Genomic DNA, 25,182 nt, shown 5'->3' with positions numbered 1-25,182 from the left:
CTCTTAATATCAATGGACTCAACTCCCCAATAAAAAGACATAGACTAACAAACTGGATACACAAACAAGACCCAACATTTTGCTGCTTACAGGAAACTCATCTCAGAGAAAAAGATAGACACTACCTCAGAATGAAAGGCTGGAAAACCATTTTCCAAGCAAATGGTATGAAGAAACAAGCTGGAGTAGCCATTCTAATATCTGATAAGATTGACTTCCAACCCAAAGTCATCAAAAAAGACAGGGAGGGGCACTTCATACTCATCAAAGGTAAAATCCTCCAAGAGGAACTATCAATTCTGAATATCTATGCTCCAAATACAAAGGCAGCCACATTCATTAAAGAAACTTTAGTAAATCTCAAAGCACACATTGCACCTCATACAATAATAGTGGGAGACTTTAACACACCACTTTCACCAATGGACAGATCATGGAAACAGAAACTTAACAGGGACACAGTGAAACTAACAGAAGTTATGAATCAAATGGATCTGGCAGATATCTACAGAACATTCTATCCTAAAACAAAAGGATATACCTTCTTCTCAGCACCTCATGGTACCTTCTCCAAAATTGACCACATAATTGGTCACAAAACAGGCCTCAAGAGATACAAAATTTTGAAATTGTCCCATGCATCCTATCAGATCACCATGGACTAAGGCTGATCTTCAATAACAAAATAAATAATAGAAAGCCAACATTCATGTGGAAACTGAACAACACTCTTCTCAATGATACCTTGGTCAAGGAAGGAATAAAGAAAGAAATTAAGGACTTTTTAGAGTTCAATGAAAATGAAGCCACAACATACCCAAACTTATGGGACACATTGAAAGCATTTCTAAGAGGAAAACTCATAGCTCTGAGTGCCTCCAAAAAGAAACTAGAGAGAGCACACATTAGCAGCTTGACAACACACCTAAAAGCACTAGAACAAAAGGAAGCAAATTCACCCAAGAGGAGTAGAAGGCAGGAAATAATCAAACTCAGGGGCTAAATCAACCAAGTGGAAACAAGAAGAACTATTCAAAGAATCAACCAATCAAGGAGCTGGTTCTTTGAGAAAATCAACAAGATAGATAAACCCTTAGCCAGACTCACTAGAGGGCACAGGGAAAGCATTCTAATTAACAAAATCAGAAATGAAAAAGGAGACATAACAACAGATCCTGAAGACATCCAAAACACCATCATATCCTTCTACAAAAAGCTAAACTCAACAAAACTGGAGAACCTGGATGAAATGGAGAAGTTTCTAGACAGATACCAGGTACCAAAGTTGAATCAAGATCAGGTTAATGATCTAAACAGCCCTATATCCCCCAACGAAATAGAAGCAGTCATTAATAGTTTCCCAACCAAAAAAAAGCCCAGGACCAGATGGGTTTAGTGCAGAGTTCTATCAGACCTTCAAAGAAGATCTAATCCCAGTTCTTCACAAACTATTCCACAAAATAGAAACAGAAGGTACTCTACCCAACTCATTCTATGAAGCCACAATTACTCTGATACCTAAACCACAAAAAGACCCAACAAAGATAGAAAACTTCAGACCAATATCCCTTATGAATATTGATGCAAAAATCCTCAATAAAGTTCTTGCTAACCGAATCCAAGAACACATCAAAACAATCATCCATCCTGACCAAGTAGGTTTCATCCCAGGGATGCAGGGATGGTTCAATATACGGAAATCCATCAACGTAATCCAGTATATAAACAAACTCAAAGACAAAAACCACATGATCATCTCGTTAGATGCGGAAAAAGCGTTTGACAAGATCCAACACCCATTCATGATAAAAGTCTTGGAAAGATCAGGAATTCAAGGCCCATACCTAAACATGATAAAAAAAATCTACAGCAAACCAGTAGCCAACATCAAAGTAAATGGTGAGAAGCTTGAAACAATCCCTCTAAAATCAGGGACTAGACAAGGCTGTCCACTTTCTCCATACCTATTCAACATCGTACTTGAAGTCCTAGCCAGAGCAATTCGACAACAAAAGGAGATCAAAGGGATACAAATTGGAAAAGATGAAGTCAAAATATCACTTTTTGCAGATGATATGATAGTATATATAAGTGACCCTAAAAATTCCACCAGAGAACTCCTAAACCTGATAAACAGCTTCGGTGAAGTAGCTGGATATAAAATTAACTCAAACAAATCAATGGCCTTTCTCTACACAAAGAATAAACAGTCTGAGAAAGAAATCAGGGAAACAACACCCTTCTCAATAGTCACAAATAATATAAAATATCTTGGCGTGACTCTAACTAAGGAAGTGAAAGATCTGTATAATAAAAACTTTAAGTCTCTGAAGAAAGAAATTATAGAAGATCTCAGAAGATGGAAAGATCTCCCATGCTCATGGATTGGCAGGATCAACATTGTAAAAATGGCTATCTTGCCAAAAGCAATCTACAGATTCAATGCAATCCCCATCAAAATTCCAAATCAATTCTTCAACGAATTAGAAAGTGCAATCTGCAAATTCATCTGGAATAACAAAAAACCTAGGATAGCAAAAACTCTTCTCAAGGATAAAAGAACCTCTGGTGGAATCACCATGCCGGACCTAAAGCTTTACTACAGAGCAATTGTGATAAAAACTGTGTGGTACTGGTATAGTGACAGACAAGTAGACCAATGGAATAGAATTGAAGACCCAGAAATGAACCCACACACCTACGGTCACTTGATCTTCGACAAGGGAGCTAAAAACATCCAGTGGAAGAAAGACAGCATTTTCAACAAATGGTGCTGGCACAACTGGTTGTTATCATGTAGAAGAATGAGAATCGATCCATTCCTATCTCCTTGTACTAAGGTCAAGTCTAAGTGGATCAAGGAACTTCACATAAACCCAGAGACACTGAAACTTATAGAGGAGAAAGTGGGGAAAAGCCTTGAAGATATGGGCACAGGGGAAAAATTCTTGAATAGAACAGCAATGGCTTGTGCTGTAAGATCGAGAATTGACAAGTGGGACCTCATGAAACTGCAAAGCTTCTGCAAGGCAAAAGACACCATCAATAAGACAACAAAACCACCAACAGATTGGGAAAGGATCTTCACCTATCCTAAATCAGATAAGGGACTAATATCCAATATATATAAAGAACTCAAGAAGGTGGACTCCAGAAAATCAAATAACCCCATTAAAAAATGGGGCTCAGAACTGAACAAAGAATTCTCACCTGAGGAATACCGAATGGCCGAGAAGCATCTGAAAAAATGTTCAACATCCTTAATCATCAGGGAAATGCAAATCAAAACAACCCTGAGACTCCACCTCACACCAGTCAGAATGGCTAAGATCTAAAATTCAGGTGACAGCAGATGCTGGCGAGGATGTGGAGAAAGAGGAACACTCCTCCATTGTTGGTGGGATTGCAAGCTTGTACAACCACTCTGGAAATCAGTCTGGCGGTTCCTCAGAAAATTGGACATAGTACTACTGGAGGATCCAGCAATACCTCTCCTGGGCATATATCCAGAAGATGTCCCAACCGGTAAGAAGGACACATGGTCCACTATGTTCATAGCAGCCTTATTTATAATAGCCAGAACCTGGAACGAACCCAGATGCCCCTCAACAGAGGAATGGATACAGAAATTATGGTACATTTACACAATGGAGTACTACTCAGCTATTAAAAAGAATGATTTTATGAAATTCCTAGCCAAATGGATGGACCTGGAGGGCATCATCTTGAGTGAGGCAACACAATCACAAAGGAACTCACACAATATGTATTCACTGATAAGTGGATATTAGCCCAAAACTTAGGATACCCAAGATACAAGATACAATTTGCTAAACGCATGAAACTCAAGAAGAATGAAGACCAAAGTGTGGACACTATGCCACTTCTTAGAATTGGGAACAAAACACCCATGGAAGGAGTTACACAGACAAAGTTTGGAGCTGTGATGAAAGGATGGACCATCTAGAGACTGCCATATCCAGGGATCCATCCCATAATCAGCTTCCAAACGCTGACACCATTGCATACACTAGCAAGATTTTGCTGAAAGGACCCAGATATAGCTGTCTCTTGTGAGACTATGCCGGGGCCTAGCAAACACAGAAGTGGATGCTCACAGTCAGCTATTGGATGGATCACAGGGCTCCCAATGGAGAAGCTAGAGAAAGTACCCTAGGAGTTAAAGAGATATGCAACCCTATAGGGGGAACAACATGATGAACTAACCAGTACCCCGGAGCTCTTGTCTCTAGCTGCATATGTATCGAAAGATGGCCTAGTTGGCCATCACTGGAAAGAGAGGCCCATTGGACTTGCAAACTTTATATGCCCCAATACAGGGAAATGCCAGGGCCAAAAGAATGGGAATGGGTGTGTAGGGAAGTGTGGGGGGGATGGGGGACTTTTGTGATAGCATTGGAAATGTAATTGAGGAAAATACGTAATAAAAAAATATTAAAAATAAAAAAAAAAGAAAAGAAAGAGTAAACTTCAAATTGTGGAAGAACATCTTTTAAAGTGGAAAGAAAAAAGGAAAGTCGCCAAAACTTAATTCATAAAGAAATTTTATGTACTGTCAAATGTGGCAAAACAAAAACAAAAACAAAAACCTCAATAAATCTGATAACAAGCTTTTTCAATTAGTAGCAAGCATAGGAACAATTGCCTATTCTGGACTACACCATGGGCTAGCCAGATGCTCGGTGCTTCAGTGCATTCTTTTATATCATTCTAAGGAGCGACACTTGTCAGTCTACAGAAGAGAAAAAGTGGCCATGTGTAACATAGCTAAGGCATGCATCTGGTAACTGTCAAAAGCTGTCATTCAAAGCCCATAATGTTACTCCACCTCTCCTAGCCATCTAAGGGACACAGTAGGATGTCTATGAAAAGCCTACGATAGTTTGTTGCTGTTGCTCGTAGTGTGTTGGGAGTGTGGATTAAGGATGGCGTGGAGTCCTAATTATATTAGAGCACTGCACAGGTACTTGAGAATATGCGTGCATGAGAAACGCATATAGCATGAGCTCTCAGGGACCCGCTGGATCATTTGATCTCACGGTAAGTGCAGCGGATGGCTAAGTCCAGAGTTTACTTCTAGTTAGTGACACACTTGACTAAACTTTAGATTTCCAAGTTCACTGCTCAGTGTCATTTCTGATCTAGCTAAACACAATCTCCATAGGAGGGAAGAAAGCAGAAGCATTAAAACCTTAAGTCCTCCAGGTATAGATGCTTCACACACCTAATCATGATGATGATGATGTTGTTGTTGTTGTTTTCACTTGGTAAAGCCAAGACAAATAATCTGGACAAATAATCTAACTAAATAAAAACAGCCCCTAAGTCTAAGTGGACTGAAGTTTTCAGGGCCCTCTAACTTTGTTGGAACCCCTACAAATGCAGTCACTATCTTACTGAATAATAACTCCCCAGCTGGGTATCAGATGTGATGCTTAAGAGTGAAAAGATGAGACAGAGCAGAAAGCAGTGGCAAGCTGAGGGCTGAGAAGAGCCTTGAGGTTGAATGAATGAATAATCACTGAGCAAGCTCTTACATCAAGCACCGGTCACTTAACACAAGTTATCCCCACACTCCCCTGCCAACACTTTTTTCCAAGCCTAACATTTTCCTTATGCTGCAAGCATGTTTCTGATCAACTACTATTCATTCAGATCTATGTAAGGCATTTGGCAGACAGTAGATACTCAACAAATACCTATTAATTGAGATGAGTACCCGATCAATCAACCGCCAAGACTAGAACATGCCAAGTAACATAGCCAATGTTTTAAAAAAAATACTCCAAGAACTGGTAGTAACGTGGGCATCTCTTACCTCTTTGCTCTCATAGCTTTCCACAGCAAAATCATTTTTAATCACAATGTATCTGTCTTTCCATTTCCTGATGTCTTCAGCAAACTGGGAGAGCTCAGCTTCATACAAAACCGTTCCTGGTTCCAGTGGGGGCTTAAAGAAGATGGACACGATTAATTGTCACAACAAAAGAGAATATATCTTGCCAACCATATATTAACACGGAATAATTTAGGAGGTTATGGTGTGCAGTGATCCTGGGGAAACTGTTGATCTCTCCTGGCTACCATGGATTCTCCTTCAGGTTCCTTCAGAGAAAATGCAGACACTTGTTACATGGTACTGTTCTGATTTTCATTTCCCTCTGTATAGATTAGGAATGGGAGCATACGGTGGAGGGCATATCCTTTGCATGCATATAGATAGCACTTAATAAATACTTGATAAGCTGTGTGAATGACCAAGGCAGTGTACTGAGTTCACACTATGGGTATCCCCTGCAACTCACTGACATGCCTCAAGGTTATTGTCTAGAATCAGCCAGCTGCTTTCCTATTGTCCCAGTTTGATTTCTGTTGTTGTGATAAAAATAGTTTGACTTCCAAAAACAATTGAGAATAAAGAGGTTGTTTGGCTTACAATTCCAGGCCACTGTTTCAGGGAACTGAAGCAGCTAGTCACATTAAATCTAGTCAAGAGCAAAGAAAAGTTACAACAAGCACATGGATGCTTGCTTGCTTGCTTGCTTGCTTGCTTGCTTGCTTGCTTGCTTTCATCTCTCTTCCATAGCTCAGTGGTGCCCAGAGTGAAGGACTGGGTCTTCTGACATCAATCAACAACTAAGACAAGCTCCACGACTTAATGTGGTGGTTGGAATGAGAGTGACCCCATAGGCTCATATATTTGAATACTTTGTTCCAGTTTGATGGAACTGTTTGGGAAGGATCAGGAGGTGTGGTGTTGTTGAAGGATGTGCATGGCTTGGAGGTGGGTTGGAAGCGGTAAGCACTGAGGTTTCAAAAGGCTTGTGCCATCCAAGTCTCTCTTTCTCTGCCTGTGGTTATGTCTCAAGATGAGCTCTCAGCTACTGTTCTAGTGCCATGCCTGCCTGCCTGCATGTCTGCTACCATGCTTCCTGCTGTAACAGTCATGGACTCTACCCCTCTGGAACTGTGAGCCCCAAATAAACTCTTTTTTCTATAAATTGTTTTGGTGATGGTGTCTTATTGCAACAATAGGAAAGTACCAAAGACACATGTCCACAGGACAAGTTAATTCATCATTAAGATGCTCTATCCAGGTGATTTTAGATATCAAATTGACAGTTGGACCAGATGTAATGGCACATACCTTCCACTGGGCACTTGGAAGGCAAGTGGATCTCTGTGAGTTCCAGGCTAGCCAGGGGTACATAGAGAGACCCTGACTCAAACAAATAATAATAACAATTGACAGTTCAAAGCAACCTCCTACTCAACCCACCTTTTCCAAAAGTAGTGGGGACCTAGGCTGTAAACACTCTGCCTGTCTGCCTGCTTTTTTCTTTTGTTTTGGTTGTTGGTTTGGAGGCTTTTTTTGTTTGTTTGTTTGAGACAAGGTTTCTTTGTGCAGCCCTGGCTGTCCTGGAACTCACTCTATAGACCAAACTGGCCTTAAACTCAGAGATCCACCTGCCTCTGCCTCCTGAGCACTGAGGTGTGTGTCACCACTTCCAGGCTTCATCTTCCTGATTTTTAAAAGTTATGTGTTGGGTTGAAGAAGGCAGCACTCCAGCAACACCCAGTTCTATCTCTTATATTCATGATTATCTCTTATTAACCTTGATATATGTGCTAGAGGATTCTATTCGGCTCCTCATTAGGTCTCTATTGAGTTTTCTGTATAGGAGAACACGCATCCTGCTCTGCTGCACAGTTTCCTTATTATTGTAAAATATAGGAGTGTGCCCTTGTCTGACATGTCACCGATGCTACACTGACTTCTTCCTTTTAAACAGGCATGTGTTGCCTTCAAGACATATCACCTTACTTTAAAGCAAAAAAAAAAAAATAAAATAAATATATATATATATATATATATATATATATATATATATATGAATCATACGGAAGAGACAGGCCTATTTCTTTTAAGACTCATCTAAGGGATGAAATGAATTTCATTCCAAATTCCAGGACTTAAAACCCCTCCTGACGGGGCTGGAGAGATGGCTTAGCGGTTAAGGGCACGGACTGTTCTTCCAAAGGTCCTGAGTTCAAATCCCAGCAATCACATGGTGGCTTACAACCATCCTAAAAGACATCTGATGCCCTCTCCTGGTGTGTCTGAAGACAGCTACAGTGTACTTACATATAAAATAAATAATAAATAAATATTTTAAAGAAAAAACCCTCCTGACAGATAATGAGTCTACCCTCTATCTTGCCTCATTAACAGATAAAAAGGACCTCCCTGGTCTCTTTAAATGAGGCTGAAGACAACTTTATATTTCTTATGTACGGTGTTTCTCAAACTCAGGCCACTTAATCAAAACTGTGATCTCCTGATAGACTTATCCTGTCTGAGTCTCTGGGTTCCAAAAACAGAATCTGCATTGGTTTTGCTTAAAGCAGGAGTCTGTTGCCCAGGCAGGTCTCCAATTTCTGGGTCCCAGTGACCTTCCCTCCACTGTGTCCCCAGGGCCAAGGCAACAGCTACACCTCACCGTAAATGGTTGGGACTTGCATTCTTTTCTTTCCTTTCTTTAAATTTATTTATTTTATGTGTATGTTTTCCCAGTATGTACGTATATACACCACAAGTGTGTGTGTAATGTCTCCAAAGAACAGAAGAGGACATCAGACCATTGGGAACTTGAGATCTGGAGTTCTAGGTGCTTGTGAGTCACCATGTGGCCCTAGAACCCAAGTTCAAGTCCTCTGTAAGAGCAACGGGTGCTTTTAATTTCTCGGCATCTCTCTAGCTCCAGAACGTGCATCCCAACGTGCTCTCTGAACCCTGAGACTATTTTGTGGGATCCCCATGCTGCTGAGTTCTCTGGCTAACTCACTCAGACTCTCACAGCAGCTGGTCCATTCATCACTCATTCCTGGTTTTCCTGACTCATTTCTCCTACTCCACCGGGAGTTTCTTCTTAGTGTTTTTGCCTGGACTCTCTCCTCATCATGATCTGCAAATGCTGCTGAGGCTGGTGCTTTTTTACTGTCTCTGTCCTCCTCCCACCATACCTCACTGCTGCTCTCCATGATGAGCTAACAATCCCAGACCCCATCTGTCTACTGGGCTCCAGATGAGAACAACCATCCACCTGACCAACCTGTCCACAGGTGAATGTAAAAATCATCATGATCATCACACCATCACCATCACCACCACCACCACCACCACTGCCAACACCATCATCTCAGGACCAGAGAGCTGGCTTAGTGATTAAGAGTGCTTGCTACTCTTGCCTAGGATCCAAATTCAGTTCCCAGCAGCACATCTGATGGCTCAAAACCACCTGAAACTACAGCTCTAGGGAATCTAACACCATCTCTGGACACCCTGGCACCTGTGGACAAGAGTGCACACACACACACACACACACACACAATGAGGGGAGAGCATAAAATAGATCTTTTAAAAGCAAAAAAAAATATATCAAACTTATTTTGGCAAAAATGAACTGACTCCCACACCCCCTAACCCCTACTCACCCCTGCCCCTCTCTGAGTAAAAGGCAGCTCCATTCCCTTGCTTCGCTCATATGAAAAGCCACGCCCCTTGCTTCTGCTCACGTGGAAAGCCACATTGTCGCCTTTGCCATTGCTACATTTCTCCTCCCTGTTATCTCACAACAGATCCCACCAGCTCCATCAAAATTGCTTCCTTTCCAGGATGGGAGATAGCTCAGTCAGTGGAGCGCTTATCACACAAGCAGAAGCCACACTTGAAAAGCTGGTGCTGTATGATCCCAGCGGTAGGCAGGCAGGTAGACAGGGCAGATCCCTGCAGCTCACTAGCCAGCCTGCCTATGCTAGTGCACAAACCCAGGTCAGTGTCAGACCCTGTCTCCAAAACCAAGGTTTCCTCCTTCTGAGGAATGACGCCCAACATTGACCTCTGGCCCCCATACTCACACACACACACACACACACACTGGCCATCACTTCCCTTCTTCCCTCATGGTCTAGTCTTTACAGAGAGCCCACTAAAAAAATAAAAATAAAAAGAATAACAACAAACTACACACTTAAAATTCCGTCTGTCTTTATCTGCTTATATGTAGTACCCTGACGTGGAACTTCCCATCACTCTTAAAACCAAGCCCTTACATTGGTCCTACAGTTCTGGTCCCCACCCGTCTCCCCAAGGTCACTGCCCACTCTTCTTCCTCACTCAGAGCTCTGGGCAGGCTCGTAGAGCCTTGAGGGCTCTGGGCTGGAGGATCTTTCCATTTCTGGCTCCATCCTCTTGGGACTCTTGTTCCCCAGATATCTCTCCCCACCTGATCTGTCCCGTCATCATACGCGATGCCAGTCTCTACAGAGGGCTTCCTTCCCTATCAACTTCCCCCAGACAAGAGTCTTGATTCATTTGTGTTTGAAACTTTGATCGCTGTCTTACCATGGCCTGTTGTGAGTTTCTTCCACTGTTTATCATCTGTCTCCTCCATCTGAACATAAACTCCAGGAAGGTAGGGAGTTTTGAAATTCACATACTAGATCAAAGGCAACTCAGGAAATCGTGTTTGATCATTGACCAAAACAAACGTAATCATGATTTTTTTTTTTTTAGATTGAAATTCACAACAGCAAGCTAAATTTCCTGTACCAAACCACCAATGAGGATGTTTGTATAGCTTTCTGTTTGTATAGATCATATAATCAACCAGAAATCATATATGGTCTCACTTCAGGTGTTTTTTAAAGCATGACATGATTTTAGTGTAGTTTGAAGAACTGTCATTCAAATAATACAAATATTAGCATCTATAACCCTTTCTCTGGCAAGGGGATGATGTAAGCCAAGTGCTTGTGAGTCACCTTGGTCTTCAGAAATTGTGACGTTAAATCTCTTTGCTGTTCCACCTCGCTGCGCACATGATTGCAGAAAGCCACAGAATACTGCCGGCTGTAGTAGGGGCTGAAGTTTTTGATAGAAGCCTCAGTTTTCCCTGGAAAAATATGAAAATCAGAATTCTGCAATGTAGCATGCCTCCCAGAATAGCTATCAGGTTACTTTGACTATTCTTCCCATCTCCCAAAAACCACCAGGGGTTGATAGCAGCCTGTGTTAGCTGGGCGCGCTGCTCCTGCTACTCCTGCTTCGAACCCTCCTTCACCTAACATCATGCTAAAGAGCTCAACAGTCCCCAAGGACCAGTCAGTAGTCAGAGGAGTCTTTCTCGGCGTACATTTTACTCAGTACTGTGCCCATAAGAGTATTCTGCCTTACCTCCTATATGCTCTAGTTTATGTTTTATCTCCTACACGACAGTAATCTCAGAGTCTACCCTTCCACTCTCTGTGTACACATCTCTCAATTTCCCTCAGTAAATACAATACTGCAATGGGAAGATGGCTCAGTTGGTAAAGTATTGGTTAGGCAAGTACAAAGACCTGATTTGAGACCCCCCCCCAACATCCATGTAAAAATCCTGGCACCCGGGTGGGGGGGGATGAAGACAGGAGGATTCTGGAACTTGCAGGCTAGGAGTTCAGCTAAAGTAGCGAGATTCAGGTTCAGTGAGAGATCCTGTCTCAAAAACAGTGGAGAGTGACTCAGAAACTCACTTGGCCTCCATACACAAACACATACTGTAATGTGAACACACACATACATGTACACACATACATGCACACACAGTTGGGGGACAAGGGAGAGGGAGAGACTTGTGCTCCTATGCTCCTAGTTTAGGAGATTTTTGTAATATAAAGTGTCATATGGTCGACGTAAGATAGAGGGGCTGACTTGAAAGTCTAGAGACCTGGACGGTGGACCCCACCCTAACTGTGAGACAGAAACCACCCATCTAAGCTTGACCTCTGCTCTCCAGGCCTGCTGTCCCCAGCTGTGATTAGGGTAGGTAGACGTGGGTCCATATTCTCTGAGCCTAGGTGACACGGAAGCATGATCATAAAGGCACAACTATATCCCTACACTGACCAGCAGTGACATTTTGGTGTCTTGACCCCAGGGATAAATTTTGCTCTCAGTCACCTAGAACCTGGTGTCAGAGGAAGGAGAAAGATCCAGTTGCCTTTCCAAGCCCTGCTTAGTACAGGCAATGGGAGAGTTCTGAGCCAGACTGGAAAGGCTCTTGGCACTTTGATACTTGTTTCCGAGGATAGAGATAAATGTCAGCTTCGCCATCCTTTCTGACAAACACTTCCAGCTTGCAATAGGTAGGGTAGGAACTTGAGGCAAATAAAGCAGGGATAGCATTCTAAAATACTTCTAAATATAAATACTTTGTGGGAGGCTTAGCTTAACTTTTGTTTTTCAAATCAGATGTTTTAGTTGACACAGGAATGTTAAAATATACCTTACTGGAAAGAGTTACACGGAGCTATTATGCGTGTAAAAATCAGAAGGAAATGAAGGATCTGAGCCAGGTATTTGGAGACGCTCAGTAGGAGGACCTCAACTCCCACAGCGACTGTGTGTGCCTATGAAGTCACAGCCAAACACCCATGCATACTGAGACCCTCTACAAGGCAGACACGCCTACTTCTGCTTGGGCATTTTTCAGTCTTATAATGTGTATGAGGAAGGGGAGCTCTTTTGTATTCCCTTAATAAAATGACATTTATGGGTTATATTTATGGGCTTTAGTAATTATTACTTGTAAGGTCCTTTGAGACCCACTAATAATAGATTCTGTAGAAATGCAAATAAAAGCCCCTATAATTTGAGTCAAGCATGCTTTTGCTTGCTCCCTGAGTTTATGGTATTACAATTAATCAGGATTTGCATAATACTTTAATATACTCAGGCTTTATAAGCATCTAATTGGTTATTATTTTATTAGCTTTTATTACAACGCATAAATAGTAATCCTATATCCTTGTCTATAATTTTCTTACACAGGAGTGGGAAATCTTTGAGAATTCCCACAATGAGAGTATAAATGATGAGCAAAATTTGCCCTTTAGTTCCAGGTAAGCACTGTTTGGTCTGTGTGAGGAGTACCATGCTAATTGTGGATGCTAATGTTTGCTCTCTTACAAGCACCACAATGAAAGGAAAGAAGGGGGCCATCCTATTATGATGAATTCTGTGGGGCTATTAAAGCCAATTTTCTACTACCTGCCCAAGTCTCCTACTGGTATGCCCTGCTTCTACCAAGGTGCCTTAACGCTAGCCTCCCACTGTATGTGAAAAATGTTTCTGGGATCTGAATATCTGCATGTGACACCCTCAACACAGCACCAAGTCACTCTTACAAAGAAAATGGCAGATTTCTTGTATTTACTTAATGACTGGTTCAAATGTAAAATAAAACAGCTAATAGCATCAAAAGATGAAGGAAAAAACCCAAAGTTGATCTAAAATGCATCTAGACATTAGATTGAACCTGCCTGGACCTACATAAGGGAACACCCACTTTGAAGACTTTGAGGATAAAGGCAAAACCTGGGGTTGGGTCAACAACACCACTGTGGTAGGAAGGTGGACTCTGGACTCAGGAAAGATGGCGGAAGAATTTCTGCCATTTGCTGGCTATATGGAGTAGCTTCACAGAATTATTGTAGCAATCACACGAAATACCTTGTTAAAAGTTCTTGGTGCCGTGGCTGGCACACAGTAACTGAAAGTGGCTAGAAGGTTGGGGATACTGGAAGCCCCCTAGCCAAGTACCAGAAGTTTGAACTAATGAACTAAGAAAATAAAAAATAAGAAAGCAGCCTGTTTACTGTACTCTTGAGTTGGACTCATCTTGATTTGCAGAACAGAAAGCTACTAGCTGTCCCATGCACTGAGGGCCTGAAACAAATATCACCTGCATTTCCATAGATGTGTTTAGCTTAGGTTGCCCTCTGTGTATCCCTGAGTTAAAAATCAACTCCATAATGCCAGACAGAGTGGCTTGTGCCTGTAACTCCAGTGCTTGGCAGTTCAATGCCAGTATGGGCTAAACAGTGAACCCCTGTCTCAAAAAGCCAAACTAAACTGAAAAACCTCAACTACATAAAACCTTAGCATTGACCAACTGAAGGCAAAGGCACAGTTAGCCTCTGTGCTCCACTGAACTCGGTCCTCATACCTGTAAGATACAGATGATGAGGAGCCCCTATATTGGCGTGCTATGAAAGCCACATTGCCAGAACTTCCAGCACAAGGAGGCCAATGGCTCACAGAACGGCTGGCATCGGGGGAAGGGCTTCTTCTCCATTAGGAACAGAGCACTGTCAACACAGGTACAATTCTGTGAATCGTACTTGGTGGCTCCAGCCTGTACTGGGCACCATAATGCAACAATTTACTCCCTTGGCAATCCTCATGAAAACCAAAAGCCTCTTCCACAGCTCGAGACATGAAGCTTAGCTTTCTACAGAAAAGGTAGTTGTAGGCCCTTCTAAAACCAAATGCTTTCACACACACGTGAACTCAAAAACTCATTGCCTATTCAAGCCCCCTCCCCCGGCCCTTCTCTCCTAGATTCAAGCAAATCTAAACTAAACTGTTACTTTTATTTCTACACTATTTCAAGTTTTATTTTTACTTTTTATTTATGTTGGTGTGAGTATATGCCACGTGTGTGCAGGTACCCACTGAGACCAGTAGAGGGCATCAGATGCCCTAGAGCGACTGTTCAGACAGTTAAATGGTATGGGTGCTGGAAATTGAGCTCGGGTCCTTCTGCCAAACAGCAGGGAGTGTTCTTAACTGCTGTGCCATCCCTCCAGTCCCTTTACACCATTTCTTAAATCCATCCCCCTTTACCACCTCAACCACTGTATCCTCTACTGAGACTTGATTAACTCTCAACATTGTAGGAATCTCTAAGTTTTCTCTGTGTAGGCAGCACAGCAAGGCAAAATCACTTAGTCTCTGCTCTAAAACATGAACAAAAATGTGCAGGGCAGAAGAGGGAAATGCTATGACTGAGACACAGATCCCTAAGGACTGTAGAAACAAAGCCAACATTTCTTTCATGGAGTAGCAACGGATTCTAAGAAGGGCTGGGCAGAGTCTAGGATAAGGGGACAGCTTAGGAGAGGCAAAAAACAGTTTGTCCACTGGGACCTATCCAAGATGAAGCTGTCACAAGCTGTAAAAGACCAGATGCTAAAATGAGTGTCTGCCCTGCAGAGCAGAGCCCTGGTACTGAGACTATAGGGACACTCTTCTGAATGCTGTAAGGGGCAGACCTCATTAGTGACAGAAGTCACAGGTCTCTGGGTCCTGGCTTGCCAAGTTCTAGGGACGTGGAGCCATCAGACCATGCCACTTTTTTTCCCTCAGTAGATCCCCCTGCCTGTAACTCTTCAGCCTGCCACTGAAGGAACCCCACCCTACCCGTCATATATCACACCGCTCAATATAGCTGGCGCATATCCAGACCTAATCTATTCCTGTCTCCTGTAAGTATTCTGTTGGCCATTTTCACACTCTTCAAGGCCAGAGGCCAAAGCCAGCCCAAAAGAATCATTTCTCAGATCTGGCCGGCTGGAAACAATCTCACCACCATTCTCATTCTCCCAAACTGTGCTCCACTTTTGCTACAACTGTTTAAATACGGCTTATCTCTCCTCCAAGGGTATACAGAATTTGTATACTCAGCAAATATTTGGCAAGTGATTGGGAGAACAGCTGAGTAAATACTCAAGACCCAAGGACATCACAATGCATAATAATAATGAAACCCATGACGTCATCCCAGGAAGGAAGGCCTCACTACTTCTTAGGAAGGTATGCACCATGAAGCCCAATGCGTATTTGTTTACAGAAATCAGAATCTTACAGGCTAATTCCTCTTAAGCTTTTAAATAAGTTTGCCCCATGAAAATGTCTGGAATTACTAACATCACATCCTGGTTTGTTTGATTTGATCAGTTTATAAAGGTGAGAAAAGTGACAGTCTGGCTGGAGTGTATATAAAGTCTGTAAAATTTGTAGGTTTTTTCATTCTAGAAGGTTCTTTGAATGACACTATCCACAGCGGCAGTGGTTCACTCAAATCTATTTATCAGTTATTTGGTTTCTCCTCTATCATACTGCTTCACTCCCTATGATTCCCAGGGTTACTTCAGTGACTATAAATGCTCTAGAACAGCTGTTCCCGATCTGTGGGTCTCAACCCCTCTGCGGGGGCTAAATGACTCTTTCACAGGGGTCATCTAAGACCATCAGAAATATCAGATATTCACATTTCTATTCATGAAAGCAGCAAAATTACAGGTATGAAGTAGCAATGAAAATTACTTTATGGTTGGGGGTCACCACAACACAACAGTATTAAAGGGTCACAGCACTGGGAAGGCTGAGAACCACGGCTCTAAAGTCTAAAATCTTTTCAAAAGGGGAAGGTTCCTCGATTTCAACACCTTTTAGGAGATTAGTTCATAAGAAAACAATGGAAACACTGCTTTGTGTCATGAGATACAAAACAATTCAAACATTGTGCTCTTTCCTAACCTTTGAAAATTATGTTATAGCTTTTATCCAGTGTTATTTAATTAGCCCTTGATCTGTGGCTTTTCCTATGCAAAACAAACAAACAAAAATTGTTTTTAAGACATTGAATTTCCATTATGAAAGGTAATTATCAAAAAAAAAAAAACAAAACAACATGGCTATTTCGCTGGCACTGAGATGAATTCCATACTGAAAGAAACTGAGCTGGCTTTTGGTACAGTTTCTTAAAACCGGCTGAGGGTGCAGGTGAAGATTAATATTGGTAAACAAGAAAAATGCCTCCAAAATTTTCAATAATTTTAAGGTGTAATATATGCCAATGTGTATTTCTCCTGGGTGTCTGAGGTTGTAGAGATTTATAAGTCCTCGTGATTATAGCATCAGCTATGATCTTGGGTTGCTAAGCACCATCACTTCCCACCTTAGGGTGGAAAATTGGAAATCCCAATTCACAATACAGAGGTGCAAAAATCTAATTACATACAATGATGCCCAAGGACTCTCTTTCTTCAAGTAAATGCCTTAGAGAATGAGAGTAAATTGGATTCTCCATAATTGAACTAAAGACAGGGAGGGTGGGAGGGAGGGAGGGAGAGAGGAAGGGAGGGAGGCAGGGAAGTAGGGGGCAGGGAGAGAGAGGGGGGGGTTGGGAGAGAATGAGAACACATTTATTACTGGAGCTCGGGTGACAGGCTTTTAACAGATTCCACTAGGAAATGGCAGGATGATTCATAGGCAGCCTTGACTCTGCAGATCCCGCAGGCTCCCTGTGAAACCTCCAGCACGAGTTAAAAGGTGAGAGGTGTATAAACCAACTTACCTTCTCTGTGATTCACTTGCAGTGGTAATCCACAGAGAAATAGACAAAGACGGACGCTTCCAGGAGCTTACACTAAAGTCACTCGGCACACATCTGGAAAAAGCTGGCCTATCAGGAATAAACAACACAACCCAGTTTCTTGGATTTCCAAAATCATGCTCAGAGGTCCGAAATGGAGAGTCTGCAGTGAACTTGCCCTCAGACTATTAGAGACCCTGATGTTTCATAATCACAGTCCACATTGCAAAGCCCAACAGCTTGTAATGGGACAACCAAGCTCAGTCCTCTAAAGCCATGCCCATACTAAGGGGCAGGAGCCAACAACAGTGAACAGACAGAGGCAAAAACAGTGTTTTCTGCAAAGGACCATGGTCACTGAGATAAATGAAGGTTGCATCTGCACTATATATCTGCAAAACAATAGTTCATGAGTGACTGCAAATGAATGAAGCAGGAGAAGACAATAATAGAGAGGAACCCTACCATCTAATGAGTTTCAATTACTACCCCGCTCTACAGAAAAGAAAACGTCCTACACTTTAGCCAACGTTCTCAAGTTAAAAGAGAATCTGGGACAGACATATAAGACTAGACCTGAAGTCTGGTCTGAGTTCTCGTTTTGTGGTTGTTTGTCTTGTACTATTGTTAGAAACAGGCATGCACCAGTACACACACACACACTCACATACACAAGCACATATACACACACATACCATACACACAGTCACACTCACATACACACACCCTTACACAATACATACACACGCATACCTGTACACACCCATTCACATCCACACCTGTACACACACACACACACACACACACACACACACACACACACACACACACATCTTTCCTTAGCCACAGTTGGGTAGAAATGACAAAGTGGCCCCTGTTTTGTATTTGTTTGGCTTGTTTCCCCCTCTTCACTTGGATAAAGTGCTTGGAGATTTTCAAGACTGCTTTGCCACCCCTGGCGGCATGCTTCCAGTTGTCGCACGACACACCCACCTGATGAGAAGCAGTCTTATTTACTTGGCCATTTCTCTAAGTTGCCTAATGTCCTCCAAGGAGTGAAAAAGAATTTAAGCTGCTCTGACAGCTGGCTTTCCAGACACATCAAGAAGAATGTGTGTCAACCTCGCCTGGACTAAGACAACCAATACATTACTGAGTCAGGAACAGGGGGACAAGAGTTTCTAGGCTGTTTGGGGGTCTAATCATAATTATTAAGTCTTTTTCTGCATGGCATTTATCAGAGGCTTTCAAAGTATTCCAAAATCGTTCCAACATTCCTTGTAACTGAACATAGCATGCGTATTAAAGAAGTCAGGCCTGGCTCAAAACAAACCAGAAACAGAGCCTCGTGGTTCTCCTGGATTCCCCTTCTAATGCAGGAAGTTCTCTGCACCTCTCCTAGGTGGCTCACACACTTTGTCTTTGCTTTTCTTTGTTAACTATGTCTGTCTTTGTCTTGCTTCACTTTTCTTGTCTCCACATAGAAGTATATGTTTTGCAGTTTCTGTCTCTTGTCTCTCAAGAGTCTATGCTGGGCTGGCAAGATGCCTTTACTAGTAAAAGACATTTGCCCTGAAAGGCTAGGGTCCTGAGTTCAACACCCCAGACCCCATGTACAGGTGGAAGGAGAGAATTGAGTCCACAAAATTGTCCTCTGACACCATGGCAGATGCAGAACCCCCAACACAGAAAGTCCAGTCATTCGTTCATCCATTCATTCATTCATTTATAGAATTCATGCCTTTGATGTAAAAAAATATTTATTGGTAAGTGTTTGGGGACCAGGTATGCTTATATTTTCTTATCTAGAAGTAAGGTGTCAACAAGGAGGTGCCAGTTACAAACTTCATGAAAAACTCGGAAGAACATCTAACATTTCTGTGAACGAGCTGAAACTTGGAAACTATTCACGAGGCTGGTAGGGCACTCATTTAAAAAAATTATTTTCACATGCCTTAATTTATAAAATCTAAGACCTGCCAAAATGATTCAGGCCCACAGCTGCTTGAATTTAGCAGGTGCCAAATTTCTGTAGTCAGCTTTCCTGATACTAACCTAAACATCACCCAAAATGGAACCTGACTGATGAGAGTTTAGGACACAGCTTAGCACAGGAGCTGATCACTAAACTTAAGATTCCCCGAGACATACACAACTGAAACCCCACATCAAAGGATCACCCGCAATGCCCGAAAAATTCAGAGAGATTGCTTAAAGCACCCAAATCCCCAGAGTGTTAGCTATTTAGACGGCACAAGACTATCCACAATCACCCTCCCCTTTCTATGGAAATTGAAAATGATTTTCTCATGGTAGACATGCCATCAGCCCTGCGTGGACCCCAGGCCTCACAGGTGAAATTTACAGACTCCAGAACTCAATGGATGATGACAGTAGTCTCAAATCCCCACCCCACCTCCCTCTTTTTTTTTTTTTTTTTTTTCCAGTAAAGAGCTTACCTGTCCTGAGGTCACAACACTACTTGGTAATAGAGCATTTGTGAACTTTGTAAAAAAAAAAAAAATCAGTGCCAAGATGTTAAGAGCATTTTCCTCTGTTAATACTACATTGATGTTTATGGAGGAATTCAAACATTTCTGTTTTATTATAAAGGAATGTAAACAGTCCTTGGTAATAAAAAGAACGCACTCAAGGAGCAGTGTGAAGAGGTGTGATTACTGTTGCGTTAGCCTGACGTGGACACTGCTCTCCTGAATGTGCCTGTAAGGGTGAGTTGTTCTCTCAAGTGCTAAGTCAAGTTTCTCCTGCCTGACTGTTCTGAGCTTGGACATTAATCCTTTCCAGCCTTTGGACTCTTCCAGGATCTGCAACCTTTCAGCATTTGGACTGACAGTACCTTATTAGCTCTCCTGGGTCTCCAGCTTGCCAACCAGAGATTTTGAAACTTGTCATCCTCCACAATGCCATGAGACAACTCTTTATACTACATATATATTCAATCAGATACAACCGATTGAAACACATGATTGAATCCCAGCACACCCATCCGCTGATTTCATTTAATAGACATCATGTTCTTAGATTAATAACAAGTTAAAAGCACTGTAAATGTCAAGTGCCTCCCTGTAGTAAGTTCTAAACATCATCAGGGGGGAAAAAGCCTCTGAAAAACATGGGATCTATACTTAAAACACTCCATCAAGTCATCTGTGAGAAATAATTAAAGCACTTGGCTCCGTTTCATCCCAGTTGGCAGAGTTTGGCATAGAAGGGGCAGAAAGCCAACAAAGTTCTGGGTACCAGGGAAACCAACTCCCCTTATCTGAGCACCCTTTAATCCTATTCAGGTGTTCCAATTAAGTGGCATCACCATCTCAATTAAAGCTGCAGTTGCTGACTGGTACTAGAAAGTCCCCTGGGAAAGGCACTAATTAAGTCAGTTTTCTTATCTAGTGATTACAAACTTGTTTTGCACAAATCAAGGTTAAGAGGTATTAGCGTGGACCAACTGTGCCTTCTGCAGGTCGGAAATAGGTTTTAGCAGTTTCCTTTGCCTCTCTGCATCCCGCCTTATACGAGCAAAGATGTAAGATACATTGAACAGGCCACTGACACAGTGTGTGCGGATTCCTGAGTTTTCTTTAATTATGAGATATTTCCGACATACAGAATAGTATGTTGGGTAATATATATGTTGAGTCTGCCTGGATAAATAAAATGCTAATACTAAACCAGAGCGAAGCTAATAATCTTTTTAAACAAAATGTTGCGACTCCATCTGTGGGTTTCATCATGCTCTGCAGCCTCACTTGGCACGGTGATGTTAGAGTTAGTGTTTATTCCTATAAACTGTTTGAGACTACTACAACTTATGTGGTGCCTATACATAACCAATAGCACTGTTGTGCATATTCACAGGCTTAACTCCTGTCAAGGATGCCTGATTTCTGACCCATTGTGTTATGTGTATATACATACAGTTATATATAATATTATAATATAAATTACTCTACCATTGTCACCATTGAGGTAGCATTATACTACTAGTGCCAGGGTGGGCATCAGACTACTAGGATACAACAGAAAATTCAAAACAACTGACTCAAAAATGGAAATTAGATATGCATCAGAACATGCTACACACACACACACACACACACACTTACACACGCATATACATATAGACTGTGATTTAGCATATTCATTTTAACTGGAATCTCTAACAGTTTAGTTTAGTTCCTTTTTCCTCTTACTTATTTCCTTTTTTGCCCTCACAATCAATGCTGATGTAAACATTAGTGCATGAATCTTCGAGTGCTTTTTGTATGTGAGTTCCTCTAAATGTTCATCTAGAATACTAGGGCAAAGTGTGAGGCTCTCACTGGCCCTTAAGGTGGCCAAGCTTCCCACCAAGGGGACAGCAACTTATATCCCAAATTTTCAGAAAATAGCATCTATTAAAACTGGTAAATGATTATTCTTGTTAGTGAAGTTGAGCATCTCTTCAGATGTGCCTTGGCCACTGCGTTTTCTTTTCCGTGAATGTGTATCCTCTCGCCATATGTCTTCCGACTGACAGATGAGCATTGTTTATAAATTTTAAGAGAGTCCTTCTCAGACACAAACACTGAAAGTATCATTTCCCAATCTGTGGCTTGTGTTTTCAATTATGGTGTTCCGTTGAGCAAAAGTTGTAGAGTTTGATGAAGTAAGACTTAAGCCATGCCTACATTAGGAAATCCCTCCTTCCTCTTTTGCTCACAAGGCTAGTCTCCTGTGTTTTCATTTAAAAGTGCTTTGGCATAAAGGTCTTTCACAACATGAAACTTATTTTATGTATGGTTTGGGACTCCATAGTTTTCTTATAAAACACACACATACTTTTCTATTTCTTTTTTTATTAATTATTTTATTTATTTACATTTCAAATGTTGGCCCCCTTTCTGGTTCCCCCTCCATGAACCTCCTACCCCCTCCTCCAAACCTTTGCCTCTAAGAGGGTGCTCCCCTACCTACCCACCTATCCTACCTCACCCCTCTAGCATCCCCTTTCTCTGAGGCCTCAAACCTCCACAAGGCCAAGCACATCCCCTCCCACTGAGGCCAGATAAGGCAGTCAGTCCTCTGCCACATATGTAGCAGGAGCCACAGGCCAGCCCATGTGTGCTCTTTGATTAGCACACACACACTTTTCATACTTGAGCATTTGGCTTGGAGCTTTCTGCCAAATGTTGACTTTGGAACTATCAACAACATATCTCAAGTATTATAATATTAGACTAATTTATATTTCTGGAGAAAGATATCTTCCCATATTTTTGTTCTCCAAATTTTCCCCAATGACTTCATGGCAAACTATGTCAAGCCCAATGGAAAATCATGGTAGGCATTTTCATCAGAACATCAATTAATTTGTGATGATTATGAGACGAACAGTTTTGTGATTCAGTGCAAGGTAGCAAAGAGTGGCCCAGCCCCACGTGAGTGGAGAACACAGCACGGGCTGAGCTTTAGCTCTGCTTGCCCTTGAGCCCTAGAGCTACTAAATGGAAAATGCAGTCAGGTCCTCCAGGCTACAATGATACAGTATAAGGTAGAAATACAAGTTTAATCAGCCACCTGCTGCTGATGACTGCAGTTTGCTGTCTGTTATAAGGAATGCAGATTACAGGGACCCTTTGTTCCTATGCACAGGTATACAAAAGGCAACGGATAAATTTGCAGAATGGAATGATAATCTACGGGGCAATTACATGTCATTTTAATTGACATGGACACATTAACCTCATAGGAATTACACCATCTTTCACTGCCACTGAATCATATGACATTGTCATTTGCCTACAGATGCATCACTCGCAGGTTCTCAAATTCCTGCCCATAACTTTTCAACAAGAGATGTCTGTTGCATAGCTATAGAGTTAATGACAAATCAAAGCTATCACCGCAACTACCTGAGATCCTGCCCGCCATTAATGGTGGCAGACTGAAAATCTTTCCAGCATAGTGACTTGGAAGGTGTATTTATAGCATGCATTTTTATAAATCAATCACAGAAGAGCTGTAAATGGCTATTACATATAACTAGTATTGTATGCATGATTACATATTATTCACTCAAGTATACTAATCCTTTCACACATTGCAGATTTTTGCAAGCCAGCCTAGACAATTTTATTTTTAAAGACAAGCTTCATTTTGTATTCTAGGCTGACCTAGAGTTCATTGTATAGCCCAGGTTGGCCTCAAATTGACAATCCTCCTTCTAGGCACATGTCACTACACCCAGTTCAGATCATCACTTGAAATATTGTTTCTTGGGCTGATGAGATAGCTCATTGGTAAAGGCACTTGCTTCCAAGACTGACTACTTGAGATGTATCTCAGAGAACCACATGGCAGGACCAGAAAAGAGCCACCAGTTGTCCTCTGACCTCCACAGGCATAAAGGCACGAGGTTGTATGGACACACACACTAAATTAGTACATAAATAAATACACTTGTATGTATTGAAAGTTTGGAGTACAAGAAGGGCTATCTGGATATGGAAAAAGGAATTGTTATTTCTACATGGCAAAGAGTAACATTTAAAAATAGTCACCCTTACTGGGCGGTGGTGGCACACAACTTTGATCTCAGCACCCAAGAGCCAGAGGCAGGCAGATCTATATGAGTTCGAGACCAGAGTGGTCTACAGAGAGTTCCAGGACAGCCAGGGCTGCACAGAGAAACCCTGTCCCAAAAAGCAAAAACAAACAAGTAAATCACCTTTGGGAGTAGGTGAGGCTTTATGGTTGGATGCAGAAGAAGGGTGTATTCTTTTTGTGAAACGTGACTTTCTATGCACCAGAATTCTGGCTGTCATCTGTTTGCCTTCCTCTGAGTTCCCCTAGATGCTTCACCAAGTCTGTCTCTGTGAGCCCTCGGAGCTTGGGCTCTGAGACCCAAAATGAGAGGCTCCTGAAGGTTTCAAATGCAACAGAAAAGGGCTGGTTTCTTCTTATCACAGGGCAGAGCCTCAGCCTTCCCTCGGAGCAGATTCCATTCCTGCTGACAGAACTGGGCTTACAGTGTCACCAGAATCTACTTGAGAAAGCTGCAGGTCCAAACACCATTAATTTGGTTCCACCACTGATTGGTAATACGACCTTAAGCAAGCTATTTTATCTCTAGAACACATTTTTGCAGATGTGGAAGCCATCTGCTCATCTGCTTTGCTAAAGGGAATATAATGGCATCCTTTCAGAACACATGAAGGTCTCCAGATAAAGGACACAAACATTACAAGAAAGGCAATTACTTACAGATGAAGAACTGTCCGGGTTATAAATGTGCTGCCTAATAGCGCTATTGTCTGTGAAGCAGGTTAACATATCTTTCATCTCATCGGCTACTTGTCTGAGATTGATACTCTAACTTAGTTTTAATTAACTTTCATCTTAACAGTCTTTGGAAAAACCTTCATGTTTTCATCTTAAGATGAGTCCAGGGAGACTCTGAAAATACAGCCAGTGTGGTGTCGTCAATAGCACTATAGTGAATCACAGAAATGAACATTTGTAAGCATCAGTAAGATGCCTGAATATATACATACCAGGGAGGGAGGGAGAAGGTCAGGCCTCTGACCTAACACATCAGCTCGCTAACGTCCACTATCCCCTTCAAAAGTTTAAAGAAAGAGAAGCACTCTGGTACTCCAGGGAGTGTGTCTGTGTCTCTGTGTGTGTTGGCATGGGGTGAGGTCATGTCCCATGCTCCAACTAGGCCCCTTTGATTTGTGTGTGTGCATGCATGTGCTATAGCACACCTTTGATTTGTGTGTGCGCATGCATGTGCTATAGCACACCTTTGATTTGTGTGTGTGTGCATGCATGTGCTATAGCACACCTTTGATTTGTGTGTGTGCATGCATGTGCTATAGCACACCTTTGATTTGTG

General features: G+C 42.0%; 1 protein-coding gene across 1 annotated transcript in view; it reads right to left on the bottom strand.

Annotated features, from left to right (window-relative positions):
- Niban1 (niban apoptosis regulator 1) overlaps positions 1–25,182 on the bottom strand; it is a 158,991-nt gene that overhangs the window by 82,787 nt on the left and 51,022 nt on the right. Inside the window, exons 2-3 of the mRNA XM_021168396.3 lie at positions 10,846–10,976; positions 5,840–5,971 (exon numbers count right to left, since the gene is read on the bottom strand). Of these exons, the coding sequence (XP_021024055.1) occupies positions 5,840–5,971; positions 10,846–10,976 (263 nt within the window). The remainder of the gene's footprint in view (positions 1–5,839; positions 5,972–10,845; positions 10,977–25,182) is intronic.

The sequence above is a fragment of the Mus caroli genome, unplaced genomic scaffold (genome assembly GCF_978045245.1).
Source record: "Mus caroli unplaced genomic scaffold, Mus_caroli_1 scaffold_1, whole genome shotgun sequence".
NCBI classification, from domain to species: Eukaryota; Metazoa; Chordata; class Mammalia; order Rodentia; family Muridae; genus Mus; species Mus caroli.
The sequence above is the reverse complement of the archived record's forward strand: the minus strand, read 5'-3'. Positions and strand labels throughout refer to the sequence as shown.